This window comes from Ochotona princeps, chromosome X (genome assembly GCF_030435755.1).
Source record: "Ochotona princeps isolate mOchPri1 chromosome X, mOchPri1.hap1, whole genome shotgun sequence".
Classification (NCBI taxonomy): Eukaryota; Metazoa; Chordata; class Mammalia; order Lagomorpha; family Ochotonidae; genus Ochotona; species Ochotona princeps.
Genome location: NC_080865.1, coordinates 32,449,418 through 32,467,802, shown reverse-complemented (window position 1 = coordinate 32,467,802; position 18,385 = coordinate 32,449,418). Strand labels below are relative to the sequence as shown.

Below are 18,385 nucleotides of genomic sequence, written 5' to 3'. Positions count from 1 at the left end.
CAATTTTGTATCCTGAGTAGTAAAGGACAGATGTTAAGGAGAAATTAAAGAAAACAAATATGAACAGGTAGAAATTATAAGATATCTAGAGAAAAATTTTCTGGAGAAAAATCTCTTGTGACCTTTTTGGATACTGCTGCTAATTCCTGGGGCCCAGCGCTGTGCCCTAGTGGCTAAAGTCCTCGCTTTGCACGTGCTGGGATCCCATGTGGGCACCAGTTCTAGGCCCGGCAGCCCCGCTTCCTGTCCAGCTCCCTGCATGTGGCCTGGGAAAGCAGTCGAGGACAGCCCAAAGCCTTGGGACCCTGCACCCGCATGCGAGACCCAGAAGAGCTCCTGGTTCCTGGCTTCAGATTGGCTCAGCTCCAGCCGTTGTGGCCACTTGGGGAGTGAATCATCGGACAGAAGATCTTCCTCTCTGTTTCTCCTCCTCTTTGTGTATCTGCCTTTCCAACAAAAATAAATAAATCTTTTTTCAAAAAGAAAGGAGGTATTCCTATTTGTGATTATAGAAACTAATGGAAATTTCATTTCTAGTAACTTGGGTCCAAATAAAATGAAATTTGGAGCTAAATCTAGCCCATCAAGCCGTTGGTTCCTCATCCCTAAACCAGACAACGCTGATTTCTCTTCTAGAATTGGCTTGGGAATGAAATTGAGGTGATGGTCAGTACTGAGGAAGCCAAGCGCCACCTGAATGACCTTCTTGAGGACAGAAAGATCCTGGCTCAGGATGTGGCTCAACTCAAAGAAAAAAAGGAATCAGGAGAGAATCCACCTCCCAAACTCCGAGTAAGTGCCCCCTGGAGAAGCCTTAGCAGTCCGCTGACTCTGCTTGCCCCGGGTCCTCATCTGCGGGGAGGAGCCTTGCCGTGCGGGTCCTCACCCTCGTCTCTCCTCTGCAGAGACGCACATTTTCACTCGCTGAAGTGCGTGAGCAAGGTTCCGAGGCAGACGATTCCATTACGAAGCAGATTGAAAGCCTGGAGACGGAAATGGAACTCAGGTAAAGGCACTGTCTTTGAGCCAACACCAGTTGATGCTTGCAATAAAAATAGAACCTAATAATCCAAGGATTGGAAAGCTTGTGTTTCAGTAGCTTTGCAATATAAGAAACAACAGCAGTTTGGGGTTTGTTTGTTTGTTTGTTTGTTTTTTTAACTGCATTGGTAGACATGTTAAATATATTCTCTTACTCAGTCCCGCTGATACCCAATGAAGTATCATTCTTTTTAGAGACCTGAAATGAAGTTCAGAGAGTTTAAGAGATTATGCGACACAACTGAGATTCAAACTCCACTATCTAATTCCCGAGCCCCTGCTTTTTACCACATGCCACAATTTTTGATTCAGTAGTATCTCCAAAATATAGAACCTACAAACAAGTTTAGAGGAACTCAAAATGTAATCATAGAAGAGCAGTAGTGGGGGTGCTTGTTGTGGCACAGCAAGGCAAGCTGCAATGTGGAACACGTTGAGATACTGTAATTGAGATACTGTAATACTCATATGAGCATGACATATGAGTAAACTTATGAGCATAAATGAGATTAGTAAGTCAGTTGCATAGCATTGTCCATGGCATTATGAGAAGTATTTGCTAGATGCTCGTTCTCTCCCCTTCGGGCCCTACGGCCAAAAATTATGCAACACAGCTTCTCTAATCACTATTATTATCTCTTAAGCAGTTAATGAAATCTAGAAAGAACAGAGCCTTAACATTTTATACCAACTTATGACAATAGAGTTTGATTGCCCAGCCAGAGAGATAACTTAATTTGATTTTAGCTATTGGTATACATCTGTAAGTAACCTTCCATTTCTTGCTTCGTGCCGAGTTGAATGCAATTAGGACATACAGAAACAGTAGATGGCATTACGGTTGCTCTTAAATGGGAATAGGCTAATTGCTTACAGTGATAGGACTGAAATTGTTAAAATTTCAAGGTTGTTATAAACAACGGACATATTACAGTGAGTTATGGTGAGGTGTTTATACCACAGCAACTGGCAAACACTACAAATCAGCTGGTTATTTAAAATGCTGGTTGTTAAATATTTACCTCCATATCGTGTACATGAGTAAAGTAGTCTGTAAATGCAGAGCAAGTGCCAAGTAGAAGGAATTAGAACGAGGGGAGTTTGATCAGGGAAGTTTTCACGAAATTGATGAGTCTTAAATGAAATTTTGCAATAAATAAGGGATGTGGCATATGATTAGAGGATGATTCCTTCTCACTAATCTTCCTTTCTAGTAAGTTCTTTCACAACTGAACACACTCAGTTTTATATGCTGCAAATGGTATATGTCATGTATATGTTCTGTTTTACATGTGCGAATTTTGTATATATAAATACAAATATATAGATATTGAAGGGAAGGGCTATACATTAAACTAGAGTTCTCAAAGTGTGATCTGCAGACTCCTAGGGAGTTCTGATACCCTTTCAGGATTGCATGCAATCAAAACTAGCTTCATAATAGAAGTAAGACATGAATTCACAATTAACCTTTTAGGTTTTTTGGTTTTTTTTTAACTGTGTTGGCAGTTACATTAAAATGCAAAAATAATGGTGGACAAAATTGCTGACACATTTACTCAGTACATGTATGGAGGTAAATACTTAACAACCAGCGCTTTAATAACCATCCTGGCAGATGCAAGGCAAGCCTTAGCCACTAGGCTATCGCGCTGGGCCTTTCCTGATGTTTCAGAGACTGAATCCGTATATGTATATGTGTGTTTTAAGCACACACTCCCATATTCACTTGGAGATATTTTATGTCCTGGAAATTTAAAGATAAAAAATTAACTCAATATATAGGTTTCACTATGAGGGTGCATAAAAAAATGGGAGATTAAAGCATAAGTTTGGGGACAGAAATTGGTGCAGCAGTTAAGAAAACAATTCTGTGGGCCTGGCATTATGGTACAGCAGGTTAAGAGCCATCTACAATGCCAGCATCCCATAGAAGTGCCTGTTTGAGTCCAGGATGTTCCACTCCGTACTGATGCTCCTGAGAAAACAGCAGAAAATGGCCCAGGGATATGGACCCCTGCCACCCATATGGGAAACCCTGATGGAATTCTAAACTCCTGGCTTCATTCTGGTCCAGCCCCAGCTGTTGCAGCATTTGGGGAGTAGACCAGCAGATGGAAGATCTCTCTCTGTCTCTCCATTCTCTTTGTTTCCCACTCTCTCTGAACTGTACCATTCAAATAAATAAAACAAGTATTTGGGGGGTAGGGAAGGAGAGGTAGGAAGGGACAAGGAAGGAAGAAAAGAAACTGTGTACAACACCCACACCCTGTATCAGTGCTGGCTTTGAGACCCAGTCCTGCTTCTGATTCCAGTTTCCTGCTAATATGTACACTGGGAGGCAGCAGTTGATAGCTAAAGTACTTTGTTGAAGATTTAGCTATTTGAATGGGAGAAAAAGAGAGAAAGATCGTTCATCTAGTGGCTCACTCCCCAAAAAGCTACAGGGCCTGGGGCTGGGCCATGTTGAAGCCAGAAGCCTAGAATGCCACCTAAGGGCCATCTTCCATTGCCTTCCTAGGCACATTTAGGCAGGAAGCTGAAGTTGAATCAGAGAAGGTAGATCTAGAAATGTTTCTCTGATGTCAGATTCCAGTATCACAGCAACAATGCTTTTTATTTAAATGCATTTATTTTAGATGTTTGTTACATAGCTGAGGGGATTGCAGACACACGTAGATCACTGCATAGGATGGGAAGGGATGGCAGGAGCGTGAGGATGAGGGAAAAGGGGCAGGCCACTGGGATGGGTGATGGCCACTGGGAGAATGATGGCCACTGGGGCAGGGAGGTAGAGAGGTTGAGCCACTCCTTGCTGCCAGATCACATCAACACCGAAGGACAGATAGTCCCCTATGTCATCCCAGGGACTCCTGTGAAGGGGGTGGGAGATGTCCTGAGGATGTCTGCTTCTTGTGCCAGGTATGAGATACCATGTCTCATATTTGCTGGCTGTTTGGCTAAAATTGTTGTGTTGCACATGCCAGGATCCCCTATGGGTGCAGGCTTATGTCCTGGTGGCCCGCTTCCCATCCAGCTCCCTGCTTGCAGCCTGGGAAAGCAGTCAAAGACGGCCCAAAGCCTTGGGACCCTGCGCCCGTGTGGGAGACCCGGAAGAAGCTCCTGGCTCCTGGCTTTGGATTGGCTCTGCTCTGGCCGTTGCAGCCACTTGGGGAGTAAAGCAGATGATGGAAGATCTTTCTGTCTTTCCTTCCCTCTGTAAATCTGCTTTTCCAATAAAAATTAATAAATCTTAAAAAAAAAAAAAAGTAGAGCAGCCAGGACTCAAACTGGAAGCCATTTAGGATGCGAACATTGCAGGTAGCGGCTAGTGTGCTACACCACTGCAGCTACACCACTTCAGTGACTCCAAGAATAGCAATTGTAGCACAATACTGGCCCTGAAACCAACTTTTAAGTAGCTACTTGTTGAGTTTCAGTGTCATCTTAAACAGGAATGCCTACAATTATGTAAAAAAAAAAACTATTAAAATACTCCTCCTTTTCTAATTATATATCCACATAAAGTCAGATTGTCTTAATTGACGTCACCCTGAACAATAAATCACGAAAGAGTGAATGCAGAAAGAGATGTGAGAACCTAGCTGTCTTCTAGTAAATCATCATACCTTAAAGAGATTTGCTAAAATAAATAATCCTACTCTTCTCACTAAATTGTTTCTTGCCTTAGAAAATATATTATTAAATTATGTTGAGATATAATGAGCTTATTAGTTTTAAGTGAATAAATGTTTAAAATTTTTCTTAGTTTTGCCTTCTAATTATGTAGATGTCTATAGATGAAATATATGTGAACAAAATTGCTTCAGAGTCCTCAATAATTTTTAAAAACATAAATGGGTCCTAAGATCCCTAAAATTGAAAAGTACTACTTTAAGATTTGTCTTGTACCAACCTTACTTACATAGCACTGCCTGTTTAATCATATGCTGGTATGCATTGTCTCACCAGACACAGAGCAAAATCCGAGGAGACTGTTAATGAAGTGGAAATAATGTATGCACCTTGGCCTAGACCATACTTGATTTGAAAGTATCTCTAAGCCATCACTTCAATCAGCGCACCACTAATCTTAGAAAGTCTAGATCTTAGAGCCAGCTTTGTGCCTTAGTGGGTAAAGCTGCCACATAGGATATAATTCAAATCCCAGCCCCTCCACTTCCAACCAGCTCCCTGCTAGTGTGCCTGGGAAAGCAGCACAAGATGGCTCAAGTGATTGCGCCCCTGCACCCATGGGAGGGACCCAGATGAAGCTCCTAGCTCCAGCCCTGGCTGTTGCAGCCATTTGGAAAATGAGCCAACAAAATGGGAGGCTGTCTCTCTCTCTCTGCCTTTCAAATAACTAAAAAGAATTCTTTAGAAAAAATGTGAAAGAAAGTCCAGAGCTGACAATATCAACCCTAGGTATCAATTCGATATTTGATTCTGGCTTAGATAGTGTACCTACCTGTTTGTTTTATTTTTGAGCTTTTTTCTTCAGGTCTCCAACCCAGATCTCACCCTGCAAGGGTGGGTTACATCACAATGTGGGCTCTTAGGCTGTCAAGATAAAGTTGCATTACAACTGATCTGTGACACCACAAGTCTTACTATTATTTTCCTAATTCCCACTCTATGAGTCATTTATTTCTACCTGCATTTAACAAAGTAATACCACTTGTGTAATCTCTTGGCATTCCATTGTAACAGGATTCAAGATATTATAGAAAATTCTAAATCATTGCTCAAATGACGTTTGCCTGATAGCTCTTGAGGGGTCCCTGCCGTTCTCGTTGGTGTTTTAGCTGTCCACAGTAGGTTGACTGTTTCTCTCCCTGAAGGAGTGCACAGATTGCTGACCTACAGCAGAAGCTGCTGGATGCAGAAAGTGAAGATAGACCAAAGCAACGGTGGGAAAATATTGCTACCATTCTGGAAGCCAAGTGTGCCCTCAAATATTTAATCGCAGAGGTAAACATCCTTCTTCCTGCCAGCAGTATGGGGTCTGGTGAGGAAGCTTTCAAATAAGATATTGGGCTTGGAATTCTGTTGTCAGCTTATTGTTACTAGCATTACAGATAATATACTGAGGTAAAGGTTGATAGAAACAATAGCATGCCAGTCACTTAAAAAAAAATAAAACAGGGCCCGGCACCATGGCCTAGCAGCTAAAGTCCTTGCCTTGAATGCACCGGGATCCCATATGGGCGCCGGTTCTAATCCCGGCAGCTCCATTTCCCATCCAGCTCCCTGCTTGTGGCCTGGGAAAGCAGTTGAGGACGACCCAAAGCTTTGGGACCCTGCACCCTTTCAGGAGACCTGGAAGGGGTTCCTGGTTCCTGGCTTCGGATTGGTGCAGCACCAGCCGTTGCAGTCACTTGGGGAGTGAATCATTGGACGGAAGATCTTCCTCTCTGTCTCTCCTTCTCTCTGTATATCTGACTTTGTAATAAAAATAAATAAATCTTAAAAAAAAATGAAACAAATCTTTTTGTGCCTCATGCATAAGAAGTGCTCAATTAATATTAACAGTTATTAGGAAAGTACCAGGATGCCATGGTGGACCACTGGTTAAACAAGCTGGTGGGCCTAGCACAATGACCTACTGGCTAAATCCTTACCTTCCATGCACCGGCATCCTGCATGGCCAATGGTTCACGTCCTGGCAGCTCCAGTTCCCATCCAGCTCCCTGCTTGTGGGCTGGGAAAGCAGTAAAGGATGAATGACCCAAAGCCTTGGGACTCTGCACCCATGTGGGAGACCCAGAAGAGGCTCCTGGCTCCTGACTTTAGATTGGTTCAACTCTAGCCATTGCAGCCAGTTGGAGATTGAACCAGTGGATGGAAGACTTTCTCACTGTCTCTCCACTCTGTAAATCTTCCTTTTAAAAATTAAAAATAAATCTTAAAAAAAAAAAAACCAAGCTGGCATATGTACTACTCTTTATAAATACCCCTTAGACCTATAAGTTGTATATTGAGAAGACTTGACATATGATCCAGAAAAGAGAAAACCTAAGCACATTTGCACATATAAATATTCATTTAAGGAAAAATCTTCTTCCCTGACCTTCAAATAATATAACATATGTCATGGTCACAGGAGAGACGAAAGTCGATCACTTCTGATGATGGAGGCTGTTTCATTCAAGAATCTACAAGTTGGAGCAATGTTAGCCTTTCTATATTTTTGTGTGGGAGGAGCACACATGTTCTACTAAGAAAATCCTGATTCGTTTTGTGAACACTGGTATTTGTGATGTTCGCCATCTGAGCTCGGAGTGGATGTAAAAGTAGGCCAGTGTAGGATATCAATCTAGCTTAAAGAACCTGATCTAGAGTCTCAGCTAGTGTGTCTACGCGTTCTGACACGTGAGAACAGGCATTCCGAGACAGGACATAATTGGCCATAGGGTGTGTCCTGTGGATTTCTCTTTAAAATGAAGTAAGAGCTTCTTAAATGTCAGGATTTGGATTTGTCAGTTACTGTTTGTGTCAGGTTTATTATTGCCTCAAGGCTAAGCAAAAATAAAAGGACCTTAGTGCTGATTCTAGCCTTAAGACACTTCTCTCAGCAGAAACCTGGACTCCTGGCCCGGGACTAGAACAGTCATATTATTGGTAATCAATGTTAGAATCCAAACGACTTGAAAAAATATGAATAGACTTGGATATGGAAGAACTCCACACAGAGCATTTCAGCATAGCTGACCTTTTGTGCCTAATGAATGCCAGCAAAGGTGGTCGTTCTCTGAATAAAGTGATCTTCTATCTTTTCCAGCTCGTCTCCTCCAAAATCCAGGTCAGCAAGCTTGAAAGCAGCCTGCAACAGAGCAAGGCCAGCTGCGCAGACATGCAGAAGGTGCTGTTTGAGGAGCGCAACCATTTTGCTGAGATAGAGACAGAGTTACAAGCTGAGTTGGTGCGAGTGGAGCAGCAGCATCAGGAGAAGGTAAACTGACGAGCCGACACACTACCCTGAGAAAGCCACAATCGGTGTCGACTGTGGTTAGTTAAAAAGTAGTGGGGGCATATAACATTTCCTTTGAAGGGCCATGTGCTCATCTCCAAATTTTGCAAATAGCCAACCAGAACCAGAAAGAAATGATTTGTCTGAGCTCACACGTACTAGCAAAAAAAGCTGCCAGCACCCAGCTTGGATGCCAGGAGGCACACAATGTGAAATGCCATTGCTGCGCCTACTACCTTAGGCCCTGAGAGCCACGGGACAGAGCACTCGATTCCCAAATCAAAGAGGAATCACTGGGCCACTGCTTGAAAGAAGTCAACATTCTCTTTCCTCCTTTGAGGCCACGCATCAGATAGTGTCTCTCCGCAGGTGCTCTACCTTCTCAGCCAGCTGCAGCAAAGCCAAGTGGCCGAGAAGCAGCTAGAGGAGTCCACCAGTGGCAAGGAGCAGCAGCTGCTGAGCACACTCAAGTGTCAGGTAAGAGAACAAGGGAAAGGTTTCACACCCCTGACCCGGAGTCCTGCTTCATTTAGCCCATTTTCCTGGCAGGAGAGAGCAATGAACTGCAGCGGGTGCCTCTCCTACCTTTTTGCCCTGTTTGATCTGGCGAGGGGTACCCAGAATATAGCCACACATCAGCCAAACCTACTTTTGGAATGGAAACAGCAGAACCACATTCAGACCTGACCTTGAGGCCTCCTGGTTCTTTGCCCCAACCTGAGCTCTTAAGAGCTGAGCAAGTGAAGTCATCCCAAAGTATCTTAGACTCCCAGGAGCATTCACCCATTTCTTCCTGAACTTGCTCAGAGCTGAGACCTGACATGTTTGTAAAATGCCTGGGGTCTGAATCTCTTGCAGAGGCTGGGAACACCACGCCCTTTAGTAGCATGTTGAGTACTATTTTAGTGCAACTTGGAATCATTTTTCCCAATTCTGTAGGGTTTCCTTGGCACTTCTCATCCAAGGCATAACCAAACTAGTTTGGATTATATGAGAGTACTTCAAAAAGGTTTATAGAAAATGGGCGTTATCTTCTAATTCTGTTTTGGCACAAACTTGTTGAAGTGCCTTCATATGCATGAATATGGTTATCTTAAGGGCCAGGAAGTTTATTCAGGCTTCTTGGAATAGCACATACACTGTCTCGCCCATGTTGAGAAGGGCCAACAGAAGCATCTGTAGTCTACAAGCAAGCAGAGCTGACTCTGTGGGCTTCCTAGTCAGAATCCTGAAGAGAATAGAGCCTGTGAGGCTAGAAAACAGAATTACCCTGGTAGGGCAGAGCCGTGATCCCTTCGAGTGTGGCCAGGACTGCCAGACAGCATTGGAATAGAAGTGACATTCAGGGCACCTAGAAACTGGGAATTTTTTCTGGGTGCCAATGCCTGCTGTGCCAAAACCATCTGTTACCAGCAACTTGGCAGCAGTATGTTGTCATCTATGTGAGTTGTTTGGTAACCCACATGTAATGCCCAAAATAACCGCACCTATCATTGCACTATCTGTAAATAGGATGAAGAACTTAAGAAGATGCAAGAATTGTGTGAGCAAAATCAGCAGCTTCTCCGTGAGAATGAACTCATCAAGCAGGTAATACAGTTTCCTACCCACTTCACAAGCTTTGGAAGAGCCTGTTGCTGCATCAGCTTGATGGTTGAGCTCTATTTTATAAAATCTCTAGTGAGTTTCCATGTGATCTAGTCATGTAAATCTCAAAGTAATACAAACACAAGTTTTTCATGTCATTTTCTTTATATATATATATATATATTTGAACAGCAGAGTTAGGAGAGAGTGAGAAAGCATGTTTCCATTAGTTGGTTCACTCCCCATGGGACTACATTGGCAATAGCTGGCCATATTGAAGCCAGGAGCATAGAATTCCATCCAGGTTCACATGGGTGGCAGAAGTCCAAGTACTTGGGCCATTGTCTTCCATTTTTGCAAGCACATTAATGGGGAGCTAAATAGAAAGTGGAGCTGCCAGAACACAAACAGGCATTTGTATGGGATGCAGGCATTGCAGGTAGTAGCTTAATATGCTGTGCTGCAACACTGGCCTCTCATGCCCTTTTCTAAATCTAATACTGATCTTAGAATGTCAGGGTCCTTCAGCCTCCTCTATCATAAGCCTGCCTCACTCGACTAAAGTTTCAAATTGAGTTAGCTTAAATCTGGAATGTTGATGTATTCACCACAAACACTCACCAGGAGCTGCCCTATTTTACACACGTTGTCTCTTCTTTTCAAACAGAAGCTGACCCTCCTCCAAGTAGCCAGCAGACAGAAACCTCCTCTGCCTAGGGATTCATTTCTGTCTCCAGACTCATCTTTTGAATATATCCCACCTAAGGTAAAGTGTTCGGTGCCTGTGAGATGCCTTTGCATGGCCCAGGTTTCACGTGAGTGTTTGAGTCTACAGGGTTTATTTTAAAGAGTTGAGAGTTAAACTTCCGAAATTCTGACATCTTGATTTTCCTGGGAGTCTCAGATAAAACTGGAGTAGAATCCTAGAATCCTAAGGTAAATAGGCGTTTCTCCCGTCTCCCAGAGGGCTGAGTTTGGGTCATGCAAAGGCATTACATAATACAGCTGAGGAGGAAGTAGGGGAGGAGAAGATAATGTTCAGCTGTCCATCCAAAGATCCTTATGTCTCATACCATGAGTCCTCCCTTCCTGCGTCCCATTGATCAGCTGCCAGCTTCTAGCCCTCCGAAGACTGATGACAAAGGCTGAAGCACAGTTCTAATTGGTAAAGCCAAGAGGGGTTTATATGAGGGCATCTAAAATCTCTGCTCTGAGAATACAGTTGGCGACAGCTACTGGGAAGATAGGAAGCCATATGTATCTTCTTAAAAATCTTATTAAATAACCATTCCAACTTCTTTTACTTAGCCGAAACCTTCTCGTGTTAAAGAAAAGTTCCCGGAAGAGAGCATGGACATTGAGGATATCAAATATTCAGAGTATTCTGTGAATGATCCTGAGGACACTGATGGCGATGACGACGATGGCGATGATGAAGAATGGAAGCCAACAAAATTAACTAAAATGTCCAAGAAGAACATCCAAGGGGTAGGCACCGGCTCCACCAGGGGTCTCATGTGTAGCATTCTTTGCCAGTAAGAAAGCTCCCGAGTCTGGGAACACGCTGGCCACACCCCCCGCCCCTGAGTCACAGGCATCAACTTCATTCTGTGGGAGCTGGTTGGGCCAGCTCTGTGACGAACGTTGGGCCGCTGGAAAGGGCTGCCCGCGTGCGCACACTCATCACGGTTTCAGCTTCTTACCAGTCTGAATAGAAAGCTGATTCCAAAGTGGTCCTCACAGTCCTTCAACTTTTTATAGCAATTTTTCAGACATTCTCGCATATGTTAACTCTTTTCGTTATCAACAAGAATCCAGTGAGATGTTTATTACTTTCCAGAACGGACTTCAGACCCACAGCAGGGAAATGACTTTGTCCAAGGTCATCAAACCAGAGGACAACCAGGATTTGAAAACAAATAAATATTCTGCCCCTATCCCCAGTCTACCACAGGATGGTCAGGCCAGTAAATACTATATACCAGAAACTGAGTGGCCAGTTTGTCTTTCTCCCGTAATAGAATGATTTTGATCACTCAACTAAGGAGCAAAGGAAATTACAGAGAAAAACTAATAATGAAAACCAAACACATAGAGTTAAGGCTAGTTAGGAACGGACTGACTTTGAGGCATGCTTTGTTTACTTGAACAATGGTAGTCCTGCATAGTTCTCAGGCGTTGATGTGATATGTTGAAACATTAACCTCCCAGGTCCTATGGTTCACCACCACTACCCTAACTGTGCCCTGCAGCCACATTCCACTTACAGGAAACACTTCACAAATTACCTTAGCCTGCCTGGCAGATGCTTGCTTGACTTGATTAGCTGACAGCACACCCCATGGGGAACTGAGCCTTCTAAAACCACACCACCAGAGCACGCAAGTCCTAAGGTACACAAGGGTGTTTTCAAAAGTTTCTCAGAAGGGGAGAATGGAAGGATCATTTCAAGTACAAAGCATTTTTTTCGATCTCTACAGTTCTTTTTCTCATAATGCCCACTGTCCACATGAGCTTTTAAAACCCTTTTCCAAGGCAACCTTATGGAACTAAGACATCAGGGTCAGTCATCAGAATGCGGTCTGTTGTGTATGGTGTGTTCCAGTGGGACCAGGGCCTCATCTTTAGCCTTACACAGCCTCACAACAGCTCATAATCTAGTAGGAAAACGGAGCAAAGAATAGAAGCATACAATAGAACCTCAGTATATGCATTTCAGGGAAATAGAGTAAGGAGTTTTCAGTAGCACCTAAACAGTCAAACCAGGAAGATATCGTTTAGGAACATTCCAGAACAGAGGTAACTGCTGCTGCCCCATGAGATGAGAAAGGAAATACAGCCTTGAGTGTGACTGGGAAAACATTTCTGGCACAGATGAATAGCATACTGCAAACACTTGAAGACAGTAAAGGAACAGAGGGTTCGAATACTTAGAGAAAATGGGACAGAACGTGTCCGTCTCTCATTTCCTTGACAAAACCCTGCCAGGGTTGAAGTGGAGAATGCAAGCTGAATGTAGATGAAAAGGTCAGCCAAATAATTGGAGGCAGGGTTAAGAAGCACACAGAGAAATAAATGATAAAGGACCTAAAAATCTCTAGAAAGAAGTTTCCAAATGTCAAGCACATGTGGGTGTCGTTGTCCTTGAGAAAAGCATATTTGTTATACCACTGTTGCCCTAAGGTTAAAAGGGAAGTTTGGAAGTATAACAAATATTGCAGGAAATCATGTGTGTGTTATCAGTGATAAATCCAATTTCTAGAACAGTAAGAGATGACTCTTTTCTAGACATTTCTTCTGATTTTATAATGCGCGAGCTGAATCTAACTGGACTTTACGGGGAGCAAGCTGGCATATAAAGTCTAGTTTTTCCCTTTTGGCAACCTCAGAGTATGTGGGTGTTAGCACGGATCTTTGATCAGACTGGCCACAGATACATTAGCTGTAGACATTAATGCTTTGCATGAAAGCCTTCCTCATTATTATTGCTTAAGTTACTGCAGCAGATTGTTAAAGTGAATAGCTCTTTGCTCAGTCATGTTTCCCGTGCTTATTATGGAGATGCTGTAGGATAGGTCATGTGCTATAGTAGAAAAGGTAATGACCTAGAAGCCAGGTAGACATGGGTTCCTGTTTAGAGTTGGCCACTGTTTCACTGGGTGGTTTTGAGTAAGTCTCCTGGGCCTCACATAAGATCTCTCCCATCACTAATGTCATGAATCAAAGAACCAGTTAAAATTGTACAAAATGCTTTTATGATACATACTTATACGGCCTTATATGCCCCCTGAAACTTAAAAGAAGGGATACATACAAAATTCCATTCAAATATTGTTGCCGAAGTACTGTAAGCATTTTTCAAATATTCCCATTTGTCTAGTTTGGTAGAAACAACAACAAAAAAAGAATTAGTAAAATAACTTGTCCTGGGTCATGCCATGTATTAATAGGAACAGGGTCTAGGCAACCTAGTTCTTACCCTGTTTTGTGAGTTTTTTGTTTGTTTAAGATTTATTTTGGGACAGGTGTTATGGGGCAATGGGTTAACACCTCCTGCAGTGCCAATGTCCCAGATGTCCTCTGGTTCAAGTCCCAGCTACTCTACTTATCCAGATCCCTGACAATGGCTTGGGAGAACAGCAGAAGCTGACCAAAGTGCTTGGAATCCTATGTCCACATTGGAGACCCTGATAAAGCTTCAGGCTCCTAGCTTCCACCTCACCCAGACCTGGCCATTGTGGCCATTTGGGGGAGTGAACTAGCAATTGGGAGATCTTTCTGTATTTTCCTCTCTGTAACTCTGCTGTTCAAATAAATAAATATTTGAAAGGTGGCAGGGGACCCAAACAATTGGGCCACTGTCTGCTGCCTTCCTAGGCACATTAGCAAAGAGCTGAATCAGAAACAACAAGTTGGACTTGAACCAACACTTCAACATGGGATGCTGGTGTCACAGGCAGCAGCTTAATGTTCTGTGTTATAGTTTTGACCAGATCTATCCTTCTGAGATACAGTGTTAACAGTGAACTCAGGGGCCTGGTGTGATAGCCTAGCGGCTAAAGTCCTCACCTTGAATGCTCCAGGATCCCAAATGGGCGCCGGTTCTAATCCCAGCGGCCCTGCTTCCCATCCAGCTCCCTGCTTGTGACCTGGAAAAGCAGTCAAAGCTGGTCCAAAACCTTGGGACCCTGTACCTGCATGGGAGACCTGAAAGAAGCTCCAGGCTTTGGATCAGCTCAGCTCCAGCCATTGCAGTCGCTTGGGGAGGGAATCAACAGACAGAACATCTTCCTGTCTGTCTCTCCTCCTCTCTGTATATCTGCCTTTCCAATAAAAATAAATAAATCGTTAAAAAGAAAAGCAAAAACACAGAACAGTGAGCTCAGGCTAGAAGAGGTACAGGCTCCAGAGCAGAACTTCTCAGCCTTAGCACCACAGTGGGATCCCCAGGGGAGCTTTTAAACGCAGGAAGCCCCAGATATTCTAAATTGACTTGAATTGAGGTGTAATATCTGGCCCTTTTGAAAAGCTTCCCAGAGATTTCTTGTATGCTGCCCAGGTTAAGAACCAGAAGCTTAAGGGAACCCCAGAGATGTTACAGCTGTGCTTTTCATTCTATATAAACAATCCTTCCATTACTTCTCAACTGTGGTGTTGGGACAGCCTAGTGAGTTGCAGCAGCTGTGGTATATTCGTGCATATACCCTGTGTATTTTTTTAGGGTTTATTTATTTATTGGAAAGGCAAAGGGACAGATACGTATCTGTTCATTCCCCAAATAGCCACAACAGCCAGAGCCAGGCCCGGCCACAGTTGGAAACTTAAAACTGCAGCCAGGTCTCCCTTGCGGGGCCCAAGCACTTGGGCCATCTTCTGCTGCTTTCCCAGGCACATTAGCAGGGAGCTGGATCAAAAGCGAAGCATTTTAGCCATTTGTTGTGTTGAAGTATAATTTTGCTGATCTTGGCAGATTTTAGGATAATCTAGACTGGCTTGCAACTCTAACAAGACATTTGTCGACAATTAAGGTGCAGAACATTTTTGGGGGGGGAAGGTGCAGGAAAATCCTCAACACCAGAAATAGACACGAGACAGCTGAATGGTACCCTATAGCCATTTTAAGGTATATAGCAGCCGGTCCTGTATATAAACTAAAATTGAAATGTCAATGAGCTAATCATAGCTTGTGGTTAAGAACTTGCTTTTTTTTTTTTTTTAACATACTGGTTACTCAAAACCATGTCAATTCCATAATGTTGCAAATTGCTGTTGATGTTATATTGGGACTCTTAATTGACTGGGCTGATATTCTACCAGCTCTAACTTCGGACCAGAAATGGTCTCCCCAAGAAACTGTTCAACCCATCTGGACAACGGGTAGCTGGACTCTATGCTTGGTATACGTTTGCAAGGAAAGAATCTTGATTGAATTCGAACTGTAATACTGCACCAAGGTGGAGGAATCCACCAGGGGGGAGGGGCGTGGGGAGGGGTGGGGGGATTCCCAGAGCCTATGAAACTGTCACATAATGCAAGATAATTAATAAAAAAAAAAAAAGCGAAGCAACCGAGAGTCCCGTATGGGATGCTGACATTGCAAGTGGCAGTTTAATCTGTTCTGTCACAACACTGATCCCCTTGTCTAACATTCTGTTCTGCTTGCTGGTGCGAGAGAGAATAGATTGAAATTAACACATTTTATGGCATTCATGTAGCTAGTCTGCTGTGTGTCTCCTGTACTGCCATTAGCCAGTGTTTATCTAGCCTCTGCTTGCTTGAAGCGTTGTAGGAGGAAGGTCGCCATTTCACAGGACAGGCCATTCTATTAGAAAGTTGTTCTTTGCTGAGCTGAAATATGCTGTCCTCTCTCTCATCCCTGTTGGATTTGGCTATGCAAAATGTCATCCTTCTTTGTGACAACCTTTCCCATACCACTCTCAGGATGTGATCCTTTCAGATAGAAGAAATGTGAACAAGGTAAGAGCCTTTAGATAAATGTGTGAGCAGTCAGAGGACCAGACCCAGGCCACAGCAATCAGTTGTTCAGTGTCTGTTGAACACTGTTGTGGAATTCTGTCTTTTGGCCCAATTTATTCAAAGCCACAAAGATCCTTTAATTCTGGTATTTAGCGTTGGCAGGGGTGACTAAAATGGACATTCCCATCTACTGCAGTTGGGAATAGAGATGAATATACCTTTTGGGAAGGGAACTAGGAAAAATACAGATCAGAAGCCTGAAGAATGCTTCTGACCTTTGACCCGGTAATTGTATCCATAGGCGATTATAGTTAAGAAGTAGATATTGATATGTAAATAAGTTTATTCATTGAGCCCAACTTCTCTGAGCACTATTTCTAGGGGCTGAAAATATAATAAACAGGACAATAAGACCCTTGCTGTCAAGAAATACATTCTTGTGGGAAGAGTGCACAGTAGCCTGAGAAACAAAATGCTGTTAGACGGTGATATGGAGAAAGAAATGAAAACATAGTGAAATCCTAGAAAATGTGTGGATGAGGAAAGAGCACCTCAGAAGAGAGACCTCTCTGAGCAAGAGATATCTACACTGAAAACATAACAAAGCAAAGGACAAAGTCAGAATAAGCACGGAAGAAGGTCATTTCAGGGAAGGGGAACAGCGAACAGAAAGACCTTAGCACAGGAATGGGCTGTGTGTCTCGGGGAACGGCGAAAATAGCCGTTGTGTCTGGAGTGTAGGAAGTGGGAGAGGATTGCATACAGTAAGGTGAGAGGAATACTCAGAGGCCAGATCATGGAGAGCCTTGTCAGCCATGGGACAGTTTACGTTAGATTTATACACAAGGGGAGTCACTACAATGTGTTTTAAAAAAGTGGTGTCGCCACATGGTGAAATAATGTATGCAATCATTGAAATCATATTTATCATTGCTACTTTTTATAAATCGACATGTTGTCATCACAGTCAGAAAAAAAAAAAGATGCACTTACCCACTTTCCTGTAACCCTTGATCCTGTGTGCCCTAATCAACTATGTAAAGGTTATCAAAAATTTTTTTAAAAGATACTATCTTCACAATAGCAGAAAAAAAAGTGATGGTTCTTATAAGAAAAAAAAAGTGTTAGATTTGATTGTAAACTTGATATGAATCCACAAAGTTGTAACAGGAGGAAGACAACTGTGACTTTAGGACTCGTTAGCAGGACTATTGGGTTCATAATAGATGGGGTGTTTGTCCTAATCCACTTCACAAATGGTCACACTGCACAGAGGAAGTTGTGCTCATTTCTGGCTCTCACAATCAGAGATGAACTTTAACAAATTGGTGTATCATTACAGTGATGAGGATGCTTGGAAACCATGTTATGTGGTGACTCATTGAGGAAACAAGGTATATTTAGCTTTGAGAGGATTTGGTCTTGGGGGGGATCAGGAGCAGAATTATGCGTGAGAGTGAGGACGAAGTGGTGCCGTGTCATTCTGGATGGCAGAGTCCATTCCTGCAGTTGGAAATTCTGTAGAAACTGTCATCATCTCATAATATCCAGCGCTCTGGCTAATTAGACCAGTAACATTCAAGAGGGCTTCATACCTCAAATCATGCTTTAGATAGTTGCCAAGGACTCTCCTAACCCTTAGCACTTCATCCTGTGAGCTCTACATCTTTTCCAAGCCAAACTATCCCCCTTTTTTTGCACCATTTCTGTTATATAGTTTTGTTTCCCTATCATTCTGGTCACTCACCCCTTTTTGTTTTTATCTTTAAATATACACACAGCAAACTCCCTGAGGTAGGTGCACAACAAAATATCCTTCCTGATTCAAGATTTGCCTTAGCAAAAAAGCTCTTACAACATAGCTATCGCTATTGCAGCCTTGTTTGTAACGAGTGAAAAATGACACTTTCGGGAGAGCAGACAAATCGTGGTGTGGTCATAGAGTGCAAATGAAGAATTGTCTATGGAATTGTACCATAAAATTAAAAAGCAAAAAAAAGACCCAAAATGCGCGTGCGCACACACACACAAACAGAAAATGAATGGGATCAACAAACAATAAGATACCATTTCTTATTGGTTTGAAACTATGCAAGCCAGTTCCTCATTTTCTTTTGAACAAAACTCATGTGATTAAAAAAAAGACACGTGAAGGAATGATAAACATCTAATTCAGGAGCCTGGGAGGGAAATTGGCAAACAGGATCAGGAATGGGTGCACAGGAGACTCCTGTCTGCGTTGGCCTTAGGAGCCCATGGGGTGGGGAGAGGGGGGAGGGTACAGCAGGTACATGAGTGGCTGCTTTTCTT

The 18,385-nt window shown here is 43.0% G+C and overlaps 1 protein-coding gene across 2 annotated transcripts in view; it reads left to right on the top strand.

The window, feature by feature from the left end:
* Nucleotides 1-18,385, top strand: part of KIF4A (kinesin family member 4A) — a 144,270-nt gene that overhangs the window by 121,192 nt on the left and 4,693 nt on the right. For both annotated transcript variants that reach the window (XM_058658272.1, XM_058658271.1), the window contains exons 20-27: nucleotides 637-792; nucleotides 906-1,006; nucleotides 5,883-6,012; nucleotides 7,823-7,993; nucleotides 8,381-8,488; nucleotides 9,524-9,601; nucleotides 10,266-10,364; nucleotides 10,907-11,086. In XM_058658272.1, the coding sequence (XP_058514255.1) occupies nucleotides 637-792; nucleotides 906-1,006; nucleotides 5,883-6,012; nucleotides 7,823-7,993; nucleotides 8,381-8,488; nucleotides 9,524-9,601; nucleotides 10,266-10,364; nucleotides 10,907-11,086 (1,023 nt within the window). The remainder of the gene's footprint in view (nucleotides 1-636; nucleotides 793-905; nucleotides 1,007-5,882; nucleotides 6,013-7,822; nucleotides 7,994-8,380; nucleotides 8,489-9,523; nucleotides 9,602-10,265; nucleotides 10,365-10,906; nucleotides 11,087-18,385) is intronic.